At 39.5% G+C, this 15266-nt stretch overlaps 1 protein-coding gene across 12 annotated transcripts in view; it reads right to left on the bottom strand.

Annotated features, from left to right (window-relative positions):
- Positions 1-15266, bottom strand: part of R3HDM1 (R3H domain containing 1) — a 144227-nt gene that overhangs the window by 2515 nt on the left and 126446 nt on the right. For all 12 annotated transcript variants that reach the window (XM_034785070.1, XM_034785071.1, XM_034785072.1 and 9 more), the window contains 6 exons: positions 13838-13986; positions 11368-11471; positions 5042-5211; positions 4659-4809; positions 2794-2876; positions 1806-1890 (listed from right to left, as the gene is read on the bottom strand). In XM_034785070.1, coding sequence (XP_034640961.1) covers positions 1806-1890; positions 2794-2876; positions 4659-4809; positions 5042-5211; positions 11368-11471; positions 13838-13986 — 742 coding nt within the window. The remainder of the gene's footprint in view (positions 1-1805; positions 1891-2793; positions 2877-4658; positions 4810-5041; positions 5212-11367; positions 11472-13837; positions 13987-15266) is intronic.

Below are 15266 nucleotides of genomic sequence, written 5' to 3'. Positions count from 1 at the left end.
AAAAAAACTTCAGGACCAGACTCCAAAGAGAAACTGCTGAGCTCCAGTTCATTTGCAAATTTGACACCATCAGATCAGGATTAAACAAAGACTGTGAATGGCTATCCAACTACAGAAGCAGTTTCGCCTCCCTTGGTGTTCACACCTCAACTGCTAGTAGAGCACCTCACCCTCCCTGATTGAACTAACCTCGTTATCTCCATACTGATTTATACCTGCCTCTGGAGATTTCCATTACTTGCATCTGAAGAAGTGAGGTTCTTACCCACGAAAGCTTATGCTCCCAATACTTCTGTTAGTCTCAAAGGTGACACAAAACGTAATTCTTTGCCATTACAATAATATCATTTATCTTAGGATTTCAAAATGATTTACAAAAATTAAACCTCACAGCACATTGTATTTGAATACAAAATGATTTGTTCAAGGTACAGAACTAGTTCTATACATGTTGTCAAAGAGCAAAAAATGCCAAGCGGGGGAAGAGGATGTTAGTTTCTCTCTTATGCCCCCTGATCTTGTCCAGTCAAAATGAACTCTTCTCCAAATCTCCTTTCAGGGTCTAGCTAGCAAGCCAACAAAGAAATAGATTTTCATCAGTCCACAGAACACAGTCCTAGCATTCTGGCCAGGCCCGTCCCCATTTATTGGGTAGCACTTCTTGCTTATGGTCTGCACAGTGGAGCGAGGTTGTACTTTTGTTCCACTCATCATATTTATTGGCAACAAATGCAGTGTTTTGATTTACGTCAGGAAAAAAAAAAAGTAAATCAGGAATGTATTTAGTTCATGTATTACATTCATAGTTCTGGTAAGCTAAGGGCAGTTATGGAAGAATGGTGTATGATATTAAATATGTAATTTACAAATATTTTGATATTAACTGTTACATTAAATAATTTTACTTACTATGTCTCCTTTGGTTTTCTTTTCCCTTATCTTTTCTATGTTTTTCCTCTATCTACTGTTTACTCTGGTTCTCTCTTCCTCTCTATTTGCTTTTGATTAATAGTTTCTTCTTTCCCTCCATTCCCATCTTTTCCTGTGTTTGCTGTCTCCCTCTTTGCTCAGTTACTGTTCATTCTTACCTTCCTTCGATTCAGACTTCACCGTCCTTCCCTTTTATACTATTCATCCCTCCCTCTCCTACTTTATCTCACTCATTAATTGTACCAATTTTCATACCTGGGAGCTCCGTTTCCCTTTGGCACATCTGCAGCTGCCCCAGACACTCCCATTCTGCCGCAAGTCTCACATACAGACAATTCCATCACACAGACATCCATTTTTCTGCGAACCCTTCAGACAACCCCCTATGTTTCCAAACAGATTCCATTGACATTGCTGTACCCCCTACAAGCACCTTCCACACTGCTACACCTTCACGAGATCCCATGTAACCAACTCCTACAGACACTCACCCCCACAACATCCATGCACACTACTTTGCTGCACTCTACCTACAGATATTTTCCGGGCATTACTCCCTTATAGATAGGAATTTCAACAGTGACAAAGGCTATGACCCCAGACTATCTCCTCTCTGCTGAGACCCCTCTGACTTTCCTACACAGATACACAACACCAACATAGGCAACTCCTACTCTCCTGCATCCCATGTGTAGACACCCATTAATATCCAGTCCTCTCTGTCATGTATCCAATTCTGCATCAGATGTCACAGTCCCATTCCCCTACACAGGTCTGAATAATACAATAAATAAATTAGAATAGTGCTCTCTCACTGCTTCTGTTTTTGATTCAGCAGTTCTCTCAGAGTGCAGCATCACCCAACAGTTACATACCTGGTTCCCCTGCACCAAGATCTGCTGAAGCGGCCTTCTTAGCTGGTTTCCTTCCTCTGTTTCCATGTCTGTGTCCAGGTTGACACTGAGCTCAGACAAACATCACATGGTTAGAATGATTACATTTGTAATATTAAAAGTTACAAACAAGAGTTACAAGTAACAAGAGTCACAAGTTATGAACCACTGTCCCTGAGCGCTGTAATTAGTATGCTACACTATGATAGTATAGAAGAGGGACAGATTTCTGGGTCCACTGTCATTCCTGGGGCCTAGCATCATTGCATGTTCAGTCCCTGGTATGAGGGCAAATAGGAGGGAAAGGTGAAAGTAGCATGTTAGCCAATACATATATATTAGGTGTAATATACACCATGATAATAGGTATTATATGCATGGTTTTAATACAGTATAATGACAATGGCGGATTAGCCACTGGGCCAACGGGGCCCTGAAAAAATGGGCAGCCCCATGCCCCGACCTCCCTGGCTGGAGCGCCAGGCAGGCAGGCAGAGCAAGCCCCTACATCCCCACCTTGCTCCCCGGCTGGAGCAAGCCCTCGCGCCCTGACCCATTTCCCCTGCAGACCACAGGTTAAAAACTACTATGGGAATTACAACCTTTTGCGGACCCCTTAGACCAGTGGTTCTCAAACTTTTGCACTGGCGACCCCTTTCACATACCAAGCGTCTGAGTGTGACCTCCCCCTTATAAATGAAAAACACTTTTTAATATATTTAAACACAATTATAAATGCTGGAGGCCAAGCGGGGCTTGGGGTGGAGGCTGACAGCTCGCGACCCCTCATGTAATGACCTCGTCCCGACCCCCAGTTTGAGAACCCCTGCCTTAGACATAGTCTGCGTACCCCCGGGGTCCATGGACCACAGGTTGAAAATCACTACATTAGAATTTGTAGTGTAGAACCAGCCAAGTGGTACAGACTAACATGGTGTAGACATGCCCAGGAGTTGGCATTTGTTTATACCTGTTGGCCTGTTACATGTCCATGTAATAAGGGAGGAGGGTTATATTGCAGTGGCTGGCCAAGCAATGGGTATCTGACATCTCCTGAAGATGAGAAAAATAGTCTTAATACTTTTTCTTGGTTTAATATAAAAACTCTAAATGCTCTTAACAGTCTACACCTCACAAATATGGTATACAACGTAGAATGAATGTATACACGGAAATAATTGTAATGTGGTTACCACCAGAAAAAATACAAGAGTTGACATCTTAAGAGAGCGAAAAAGCACTTAAAGAATTCACCAGACAATGGTAAACTTGTGGGGAAATAATCAACTGAGCACAAACTGTCAAGTTCAGAAGTCGCGGACTCAGGGCTCGTTAAATTTAAAAATATATTTTTTAAAAGTTATCGGAAGCACTTGTATCCCCTGGTTTCTCTGCCATAATCTCATCTAGATTCAAATCTCCCCAAAGAGTTTTAATAAGATTAAAACTTGTTGCAATGTTTCAAATAGCATGTGCACAGCTCCACCCTGGCCCAATGCCTCCCACATCTTGAAATTCCCATCCACTTGAGGGGTCCGTAAGGTGATTGAATCGAAATCTTTAAAAATTATGAAAAGGGACTAAGGAAGCTGAGACATGATTGACAATAGGAAGTCTAACATTTATGCAAAAGTTAGTGAACACATGCAATTTATTAGGGAAAGAAGCCTATGTAGAGAATATGTTCAAAAATAAATACAATTTATTTCTGAAAAGCAAGGCAATAAAGAATTTCTTTTTCTGTCTGCAAACTTTTTCCACATATCATACCCATTATTCTAGAATTCTAGAGCTGCATCTACCCTTCAGTTTCTGACAGGTAGCAGCAACTAATCAGATAATAAACTTTTTAGCTACCTAATCAATTGTTATGTGCTATACACTGGCTCACTAATCTGGACTTGGTTATTTGAACACTGTGAATCAACTGTCTTGTCATGACAGAAGAATAGTCATGTCTCTAATCAGTGAAAACTTCACACTCATTGCTCTTCCATTAAAATGATGGCAGCAGGTTCTGCTCTTGGTCTTTTACAAGGAGTTTCTCTGAGAAAATATTAATCGTGAGAGCATGGCAGACCCAAAAGGATCGAGATGGCAGGACTCTCTACTTTCTGGCCCATTGATGATAATGATGAGAGGTCACTACCTACAGCTCTATATCAATTATTAGTAACATTACTGTGGTCGTGTCTAGAGGCTCCTGTCTCATTGTTCTGGGCAGTGTACAAACAGAACGGTCTTTGATCCAAAGAGTTTACAGTGTAAGTAGTGGCTTGACCAGTGGATTAATCAATGGATTGAGGATGAAGAATGAAAAGTCTGGTGAAAAGGCAGTTTATCTTATCGTACATTTCTACTTCCCCTTCCCATGTACCATGTCACGCCCACCTAGTGCAATGAGTAGGCATATAGGACTGACCTAGCTTTTCTATCCATAAAAATAACATCCGTTGTGACAGCATATTTAAGGTTTGCGGTTTCAATATAAAACTTTAAGCAAATATATCTAAAACTAATTTGTTTTGTTTTAATTAAAATATATCCCAAATTTACAATTCCTTAGTGCTAAAAGTTATTTATGAAGGAGCTGCATGGTTCTAAAAGCCCCCATTACGAGCATGAAGTTCATGGCTTTTTTATTTTATTTGGGGCAAAGGAGGGTATAGAAGCATAAAGTTATTTTTTATATAATTCAAGGAACACATTTTTGAACACACTGGCAAAAACATTAAAAATCAAATCACAATTTGCCCTCAAAACTGATGACAATTGAAAAAAATGGAACATTCATGTATTTTTTATATATATTTTTCAGTTAGCTAAAAATCTTACCTTGTCCAGGGACAAAAGATCTAGAAAATTGGGACACAATAGAAAGAGGTGTTAACGTGGGACGGAGATTTTTCATGTTTGATAGTTGAATTGGTGCTGGTGACTGGGCTGGTGAGGTGGCAGGACTATTTAGTTGAGGACTATGCTGTAACTAGAGTAAACATGACACAAAGATATTGGTTCCTGAAAAGTCAGTGATTTTAAATTTATTTACTTGAACATATCACATATTTATAATATTCAAATCCTGGACACAACAACATTAATATTACTGTTTGACAAGCACTGGATTTATTTTGTTCCTCTCCAGAAATGAATTATCTCTTTTTAAATATGAGTCATAATACGAATGATCTCAGGGGAAAAAAAAAAACAAATCATACCTGTGTGGCACTGTCTAAAGTGCTAAACTCGGTGGATTTCTGTCCTCTTTGATGGTCACAATAATATTTATTTTGTTTCCATTGAGGAGGTGAATGGGTTCGAGGCTGAGGATTGTTGGGTATATTTAGCTGCATCATTACTACTCCTCCACCTGGTGGTGGAGCTACTGCTACAAAACAAAAAGTGGGAGGTTATTGTTAGAAATTAGTTCACTGTGCAACTCATGCTTTATTTATTGAAAATTAGGAAAGTGACAAAAACAGCTAGTGAGATAATAGGTTGCTGGTTTTTGAAAATACAGGGATTGGTCTTCTGTAGAATATTTTATTTCCACTACCAAATAAAATCATTATAGATCACTTAAAAAGAAGATTTGTAAAAATGTGTTGAGCTATTGAAACTTTTAATATCATTATTAAAACATTTTCTAAGCAAATTGTTCTATCAAGCAGTAATTAGAAAATGCTCTAAATTTACCATGGTTTTATTTTCTGAACAATCATTAGAGCAATCATTACTTGAAGACAGGTGAATATTTAAGACACAAAATCAAATAATTAAAAATTAAAGTCTAAGCCAGTGTCAAGGTATGCTGTATGTTAGGCAAAAGTAGCTGGATAAAAATAAAAACTCCATTATGCTTCATGGCAATTTCTAAAACCTCTAAAAGTTACCTAACAGCTTTTCTAAACAAACCTGAAAATGCTTCTCTAACACAAAAAAGTGACTCTGTGCTCCCTGTAAGTAATCAGTCCCATTTTCTGACAAACAAAAATACAAAAGCATTTGTTTCTTTCTACTCCTGTCAATCCTGCAGAGCCTATACAGTCAAGAGAAGGAGAGCTGGTTTCTATTACACTTTGTGCAATTATTAAAAAAAAAAAAAAATTCCAATCCAATCGGGTTTGCATCCAAACCCCAAACAAGCTTATTGATGGTGATGGGGCTACACAGATCCCACTGTGGGCATAATCTGGCCTGCAGAAACTTTATTATTGGTTATGATGCATGAGGAGGAAAACCCAGATTGACTCTTAACACTGGACTGAATTCCCTTCAAGTGCTCCAAATAATCTGTTCCCAGAGACAGACTCAGTCACTTGCCTCCACACCTTTATAGACACCACTATCTATCCTTTCCAAACTGGATTATTGTCCCTAAAGGGCACTGTTACCTGAATTACACCCTTTTCTTCTCTCAAAAAAAAAAAAAAAAAAAAAAAAAAATTTACACTCATGTCACTCAAGATTCCTCACACCATCTCTTTAATTCAAACTCTAGTAGATCTGATCCATGCCTCCCAATGGTGTTGCACCAAAACTATCAAGATGGATTATTAACTAGCCAGAGTGGGAGAACCCCTTATTGAATCGTTAGACCATCTGGTTTATTTTTAGGCATTCTGGAGTGACTTACTCTTCAAGAACCATAGATAAACAAGCTTCAAACAAAGAAAAAAATATATACTGCAGATGAACTGAAATAGTGTACTGCTAAAAGAAGTCTGCCATCTTGCCAATGTCCTGCAAGTTAATCCCGCAACAGTAAGCTAGGGTTACCATATTTAACAAATAAAAAAAAGAGGACCCTCCACGGGGTCCTGGCCCCGCCCATTTATCACCCCAGCCCCGCCCCAACTCCGCCCCTTCCCCGCCCTAACTCCGCCCCCTCCTCCCTCCCACTCCCAGCCATGCGAAAAGGGCTGCCCGAGCGCTACCGGCTTCATGGTTTGCCAGGCAGCCCCCAGACCCTGCGCCCCCGGCCGGCACTTCCCCAGCGCAGCTGAAGCCCGGGAGGGGAAGCGCCCAGCCGGGGGCGCAGGGTCTGGAGGCTGCCCGGCAAACCCGTGAAGCCGGTAGCGCTTGGGCTTCGGGCAGCCCTTATGCCTCCGGACCCTGAGCCCCCGGCCGGGCACTTCCCCTCCCAGGCTCTGGAGGCAAGGGGGCTGCCTGAAGCCCATAGCGCTCAGGCAGCTCGGCTCTTAAACAGAGCCGAAGAGTCAGGGGAGGAGCAGAGCAGCCGTGGGAGGGGAAGTGCCCGGCCGGCATTTTCCCGGACGTGTTCGGCTTTTTGGCAATTCCCCCCGGGACGGGGGTTTGATTGCCGAAAAGCTGGACATGTCCGGGAAAAACCGGACGTATAGTAACCCTAAGTAAGCTTAATATTAGAAAGGTATACAAATTATCTACTAACACAGGGCTCTCAAAGAGAGGAGTGTGAGCAACTGGTCTGTTCATAGTACTGATATTTATATGAGATATTTATAATCTCAGTTCTAAACTTGCCGGCAATAGAACCTCAGAGTTATAAACACCAGAGTTCCTGACTGGTCAACTACACACCTCATTTGGAACTGTAAGTGTCCAATTAGGCAGCAGCAGAACCAAAAAAACCCCACCCCAAACTACAATACAGTACTGTGTTAAACGTCAACTACTAAAAAAATAAAGCGAAAGTTTAAAAGATTTGATGAGTTAAGGAAATTGTGTTGTTTCATTTAAATTAAGATGGTTTAAAGCAGCATTTTTCTTCTGCACAGTAAAGTTTCAAAGCTGTATTAAGTCAACGTTCAGTTGTAAACTTTAACCCAAAACAATTATCAAAAAACCCTATGACAGCTATCCAACACAAAAACAAGAAGTGAAAGCTTCTACAGCACTCCATAACCCACTGAACACCTTTGGGAAACACTGGGGTACCAGGACCCACCACATGGATACTATACAACACTCCATCATCATCAATTTATCAAGACTACCCCTGAATTATCTGTACTCTCCATGGGACTGAACTTCTGCACCCATCAGAAAACCTGATATCATACTAACTTGTGAAGAACTAGAACTAGGGGGGAGGGATAGCTCAGTGGTTTGAGCATTGGCCTGCTAAACCCAGGGTTGTGAGTTCAATCCTTGAGGGGGCCACTTGGGGATCTGGGGCAAAATCAGTACTTGGTCCTGCTAGTGAAGGCAGGGGGCTGGACTCGATGACCTTTCAAGGTCCCTTCCAGTTCTAGGAGATGGGATATCTCCATTAATTTAATTTAATTTAAAAGACTTCTTTCACTGTCTCTACCTCAAGTTATTTTTCAACAATCATGACACCACCCTCAACTCCAGCTCCTACCAAGTCACAGGAAAAATCAATCATCTGACTGGACACCTGAAAACTGATGAAACCACACACTTGATCATTACATCGACAGCTTCAGGAAAAAAATTGTCTGAAATCCTTAAACATATCACAATCTCTGCACTGCTAAGAGGACAGCTATACAGTCTTTGAAATCCAACCACCAGATAGTGATCAAACCAACAGAAAAGGTGGTGCCATCACAGCCCTAAACTGTGATGACTACGTTAACAAGACCAACCAAAAACTCTGACACCACTATAAAGAACTCAAAGATGACTCCACAGCACAATTCACCCAAGAATATCACCTAATCCTTCCCCAAACACCTCAAAAAGAAGCTCTGTATCCTCATCCCCCATGAACCCACTCCAGGGATCATCTACATGCTTCCCAAGATACACTAACAAGGGAACCCAGGTAGACCCATCCCATCTGGCCATGGCACTCTTACTGAAGGAATATCAGGATTCATCACCACACAGAGGACCAGGTTCCTCCAAGACAAAACCTACTTCCTCCAGAAACACTGCTGCATCAACAATCTTCCTCAGAACATCATCATGGATGTAATCCCCTCACCCCCATACACCAACATTACTCACAATGATAGCATCACTGCCTGCCTCAAATATCTACAAAACAACGGACACCACTCAGATATCTACCCCAAATACACTGCTTCAATAGAGGGAAAAAACACCTTTCTGACAGCACACCCTTAGTTGTCACACTGGACACCATATGGGGTATCATCAAACAATTACAACCCCATACTCGATGGTGAACACATCCTCAAAGAAATCTTTCCTGAACTCCATCTTCTGGTCTTTGTACCCACCAAGCTCATCAACAGAAGCAAACTCTTCACAGACTGAGACACACCAATTCAAAGCTGCACCAGACACTGCCAGAAAAAGAGATGTAAAACCTGAAGGCATATCTCCACTGCTGTGATCATAAATACTCCCATAACACACCTTTCAAAACTCATGGGTCCCACTATGCCTATCACAACATGTGATGTACCTCATCCACTGCATTATGTGCCCAAACAACTAAGTAGGTGAAACCAGACAATCACACAGAGAAATTATAAAAGACAAAAATGCCACCTCACCCATGAGTAAGGCCCTACTTGAATCGCAGGATGATTGTAAAAAATAAAAAAAAAAAAAAAAAAATCGTGGCTGAGTTGCAGACAAGCAATGGAAAATTGTGGAAAAGTAATAATGGACGTTATTATTTGCAGTAATAAGATCGATTATTACTTTTCTGCGATTTTCTGCTGTCGGATGCCCGGGGCTAAGAGCAGGGGCTCCTGCTGTCAAAATTGCAGTGGAAGCACAATATGGCGGGATCTGCAATTTCTGCAACATTGTAAATTAAGTAGGGCCTTACCCAGGAGTGAACATGTTTCTCAAAACGATCACTCCCATATATGACCTCTCAGTCCTCATCTTCAAAGGAAATCTGCACAACACCTTCAAAAGATGAGCCAAGAACTTAAAATCATACCTCTAACTAGGAAATAAAAATCACGGACTTAATAAAGACACTGGATTTATGGCTTATTACAACAATCTGCAACCCAGTAGCCCCCATTTTTTGTCCTATGACTGGCCACTTAACCTTGAATGGCCTCTTACAACATGCGCTAACTACGTAAGCTAAACAATCTGTTCCAACTTGTATTCAGCTGTGACACCTTCCCAGACCTGAAAAAGTGCTCTGTATAAGATTAAAAGCTCATCTTTTTCACCAACAAAAGTTGGTCTAATAAAAAATATTACCTCACCCACCTTGTCTCGCTAATATCCTGGGGACCAACATGGCTACAACAATGCAAACTAATGTTTGTAAAACACTTTGTATGTGAAAAGCTCCATATGCCTGCTGCTACTACTACTATTATTATTTATCAGGTTTATTATTTATTTCAGTACATGCACAAACACACCATTTTATTCTGAAAGGTGGTTTAAGCTAGCCAGGTGATTCTGCCAAATCACATTCTCACCTGGAGAAACTTGCCCCAAATAAAGCCACTGAAATTAGCCATTATTTTGTCTGGAGTTTCATTTTTTTAAATTTTATAATTATATCAGTGGAGAGAAGGTCGGTGGGGGATAAAGGAAACAGTGAGTATACTTCATACAGACACAATTAAAGTGACAGCTGATAACTTGACTAACTATTACAACAATCTGATAACTTACTATACTTCTTTGGACAGAATGGTTGTTATAAATTAGGAAAGTAAAAGCAGTGAATAAGCCTACCATATACAAATCCTGGAGGAGTTAGTTTCCTGTGACCTCTAGCTGAACAAATTACTGTCCCCCTGCCCATAGCTTGAAGAATGCCTACTATTTTCCCTCCTCTCCCCCAGCATGACTTCTCCATTGTTGTTTCTGGTTCAACTGATGAAAACTAGAATCTGTTTCCTGAGCACAGGAGCTAACTACACTGCTTCCACGACGTACCCAGCCTCTGCTGGATCAGGTGCAAAATCAAGTCTCAAACTTAGATGTCCCAATTCTAGACTATATGGCCAGCTGGAAGGAAATACAATCATCCTTACAGATCAGCAATCATCCCTACTGAATAACTCTTCTAAGGGGATCCACCAATAAATTTAAATTTTATTCCTTTTTAAAATATAGGTGGAATCCTAGCCTACATAAAACCATAGGAACCAACAAGATTTAGGAAAGTGCATTTGAGCAGAAGTTGCACAAAAGCTCCAAACTGTAACATGTTCAATTACTATGATGTATTGCAAGTTATAAATAGTAAGGGAGAAATATTTCAGTAAACTCCCTTGTCTTTCAAAAATGATCTCTTCATTAATAATTTAGTTTGTGTTTGCAATCTTCTCCTGTCTCAACTCTCAACCACGGCATACTGAAATATGTCATTACATTTTAGAGAAAAACTATTTATAAGCTTTCCATAACATGAGGCAAATAACAGTGAGAAATCAGGCTAAATCCCCAGTATACCTCAGTGACATCAACTGCTGGTTTTAAAATATATCTATAAAGCTAATGCACGGATTAATTCTAAATTGCCCCCTTTCCGCTGCATTTATCAAAATACACAGCATAATAATAGCTAGAACTTTTTCTTAGTCATTCAGAAAACGTAGTTCTGATTACTTCACCAACCACCGAAGTTATATTCCCATACCTGTACACTGTTGTCCTTGAAGCTGCTGTGAGTTGCATGGGGAAGATGTTCTAGGAAACTGCATTGGCTCTGATCCTGGAGGCTGCAAATATCCTACTGATGAACTGCAGTAAACAATACAACGGCGACATATAAATGAGAATTAAAAAGATTATATATATTTATTATTTCAACCATTGCTTTTGAACTAGTTGACAACACATGCTACATACGGGTAAATGGAATTTTTATATCAATTCCCCAAAGAAAATATACTTCTCTTTTTTTATTCATTATCTTTTTTTTTTTTTAAATAGAAAAGACTAAAAAAGAAATTTCAGGACTCTTCACACCTCATGACTTAGGCCTGGTCTACACTAGAAAGTTGTATCACTTTGACTATACTGGTATAGTTAAAGTAGCATAACCTCCCAGTGGTGATGAAGTGATATTAGTATGAAGGTGCTTTATTTTGGTATTCCCTTCCAGGAAAGGGAAGAAACTTTACTGATAAGGTAACTTTACACCAGTGTAACTGTGTCTACACAAGGGGTTATACTATAGAATTATTTCTGTAAAAACAGTCACTGCCCCACCATATCCCCAACAGTTTTAGCAGTAAAAAACGGTGTGTAGACCAGGACTTATAGGACAGCAGTCTACATCTTTTCATGTCTGTGCTCTGAAAGAGATTGCTAATCTATAAGAATAATTTTAGAAACTGTTAGTGACACAAAACCTATCTACAAGCAAGAAAGCTCAAATACAAAACTGCGTGTAACAAACAGGTCCTCCAGGAAAGCTTTCACGCTCCTGGGTCCAAAGGTTATAATGTCCTTTAGTAAATGTAAACAAGAATAAATTTAGAGGACAGGAAGACATAATCCATCAACATTTTGGCCATAAATAATTTCCTGACTTTGATGAATGCAGAAACAATGAAGATGGTGATAGCTTTTGGCGTGAATTATTATTATAAAGTATAAAAGTAAAAGATGGACGGACAGAGGCCCATATAGGACTGACACTGTGGATCTCTCTCTTTTCTCTGTGTTCATTTTCACTTTAATACCCTGCCTCACAGTCTGATTCTAGGCACCCCCAAATTCTCCTGTCAAGGCCTCCCCACACGGTGAAAAAGGGCCACCATCTTCGCTGAGGGTACACTGCAGCTTTAGTCCCATTGACAGTAATGGGGGAATCAGAGAAGGGCTAAAATTTGAAAGATGGAAGGCTGAAGTCAGAAATTCATGAGATCCCTTTAAAAATATTGTGAGACTTGCAACAAAGTTATATGAGTTGGTAGCACAGAGTAAAGAGTCACAGAATTGAGCCTTAAAGTTGCTTACAAATGTAAGAAGCTTTTCTTGTATCCCTTGCATACCCACGCTTCTATTTTGGATTCAAAAGGAGCATTGGCTGTGCAAGGAATGCAAGATTGGGCTGAAGGCCAGGGAGCAGAACAGGGAGTTGCATGCTGGCTCAAAGCCAGACAGCAGAGCAGGCTGAAGGCAGGAGTTCAACGGAGGAGCTTACTCACTGACTTCTCAGGGCCAGAGAGCAGGACTCAGAGGAATCATGAGAGGGCCATTGACTTTGAGGACTCAAATCTGTATTACCGTCCCTTCCCAAAGTCACTTCTGTGACAAACCTAGAGACTAAAGAAGTCTCTCCAAAGTTTTAAATGTCATGGCAAAAAGGAATTAATGCATTTCCTGGGGCGTGGCGTAAAAACAGTGTTCCCTGAACAAGTGGCTCTCAACCTTACCAGACTACAGTACCCTTTTCAGCAGTCTGATTTGTCTTGTGTACCCCCAACTTTCACCTCACTTAAAATCTACTTGCTTACAAAGTCAGACATAAAAATATGGAAGTGTCACAGCACACTATTACTGAAAAATTTGTTTACTTTCTCATTTTTACCATATAATTATAAAATAAATTAATTGGAATATAAATATTATACTTACATTTCAGCGTATAGTATATAGAGCAGAATAAACGAGTAATTGTCTGTATGAAATTTTAGTTTATACTGACTTCACTTGAGCTTTTTATGTAGCCTATTGTAAAACAAGGCAAATATCTAGTTGAGTTGATGTACCCCATGGAAGACCTCTGCATACCCCCAGCGGTATGCATACCCATGATTGAAAACCACTACCCTGAATGATTCAGCAAATACTCAAACTAGAAATTCTGTTACAATAAGTTACTTCAAGAAGTAACCTGAGAATCTTTTTGTTGATTTTTCAATCACAAGTAAGTGGGTCCCAATTACTGAAGATAACAGTGTTATATCTACCTTCCATGAATAATAGGAAATAAAGGTGACATAAAAATATATAATTTTGTTACCTACCTGTAAGAAGTGGCCACAAAGCCACACTAAGAACTAATATTGAAAATAATAAGATCCTAAAGCAAACTCTGTTAGGGGACTGGAAAGTAATAAGCAGGTTATTGAAGATCAAGTTACTGAATTACTCACCTTAAATTATTCTGTTGACCTGATGGAATGACACTGTAATAAACGGGTATTCCTGTTGTGGGCAGTCCTTGATTTGACTGACTGGGAATTATAACAGGCTGCTGATATGTCTGCTGGGGCATTCCTTGGGAACCTTGAGGCACTGAAACCTAAAGATTGAGAACATATGAAGACTTATTTTCTGCAAAAAAGTTCCTTCTCTGCCTCCAGACCACTCACATGACAGAAGAGTTTGTTAAAAATACAGCTAATGTTAAACACTAAAACACACGTTAATTCCATAATTACCCTATCAGAGATATTACCCATCCTAGAAAATTCCCCACCTGATTATCTAACTACATATTCTAACAATTCAATTTTTGATGAACCTGTGGAGTCTGATGTATTTAAATCAGAATCGTAACAGATTTAATATTTATGCGACAAATATCCAAGTAAAATAATATGCAACTAATTGAATATGTAAAGTTATCAAGCTACATTTATAGTATAAAGCAGTTAAAATTAGGGCTGTCAATCGCCATTAACTCAAAAAATTTAATCGTGATTAATCGCAGCATTAAACAATAGAATACCAATTGAAATTTATTAAATATTTTGAATGTTTTTCTACATTTTCTTACATATATTGCATTCTGTGTTGTAATTGAAATCAAAGTGTATATTATTTTTTAATACAAATATTTGCACTATAAAAATGATAAAAGAAATTGTATCTCAATTCACCTCATACAAGTACTGTAGTGCAATCTCTGTTATTGAAGTGCACCTTACAAATGTAGATTTTTTTTTTGTTTCATAACTGCACTCAAAAACAAAACAATGTAAAACTTCACAGCCTACAAGTCCACTCAGTCTTACTTCTGGTTCAGCCAGCTGCTAAGACAAACAAGTTTGTTTACATTTACAGGAGATCATTCTGCCCTCTTCTTATTTACAATGTCACCAGAAAGTGAGTACAAGCATTTGCATGGCACTTTTGTAGCTGGCATTGAAAGGTATTCACATGTCACATATGCTAAGTATTCATATGCCCTTCATGTTTTGGCCACCATTCCAGAGGACATGTTTCCATGCTGATGACATTTGTTAAAAAAATAATGTGTTAATTAAATTTGTGACTGAACTCCTTGGAGAAGAATTATGTGTCTCCTGCTCTGTTTTACCTGCATTCTGACATATATTTCATGTTATTGCTGGATCATCATCCGAGACTGCTCATATTGTTCATTTTAAGAACACTTTCACTACAGATTTCACAAAATGCAAAGAAGGTACCAATGTCAGATTTCTAAAGATAGCTACAGCACTCGACCCAAGGTTTAAGAATCTGAAGTGCCTTTCAAAATCTGAAAAGGCTGAGGTGTGGCAGGAGTCTTAAAAGACCAACACTCTGATGCGGAAACTACAGAACTCGAACCACCAA

The sequence above is a fragment of the Trachemys scripta genome, chromosome 11, assembly GCF_013100865.1.
Source record: "Trachemys scripta elegans isolate TJP31775 chromosome 11, CAS_Tse_1.0, whole genome shotgun sequence".
NCBI classification, from domain to species: Eukaryota; Metazoa; Chordata; order Testudines; family Emydidae; genus Trachemys; species Trachemys scripta.
Note: the sequence above shows the minus strand (reverse complement) of the source record. Positions and strands in the feature narration are given on the sequence as shown.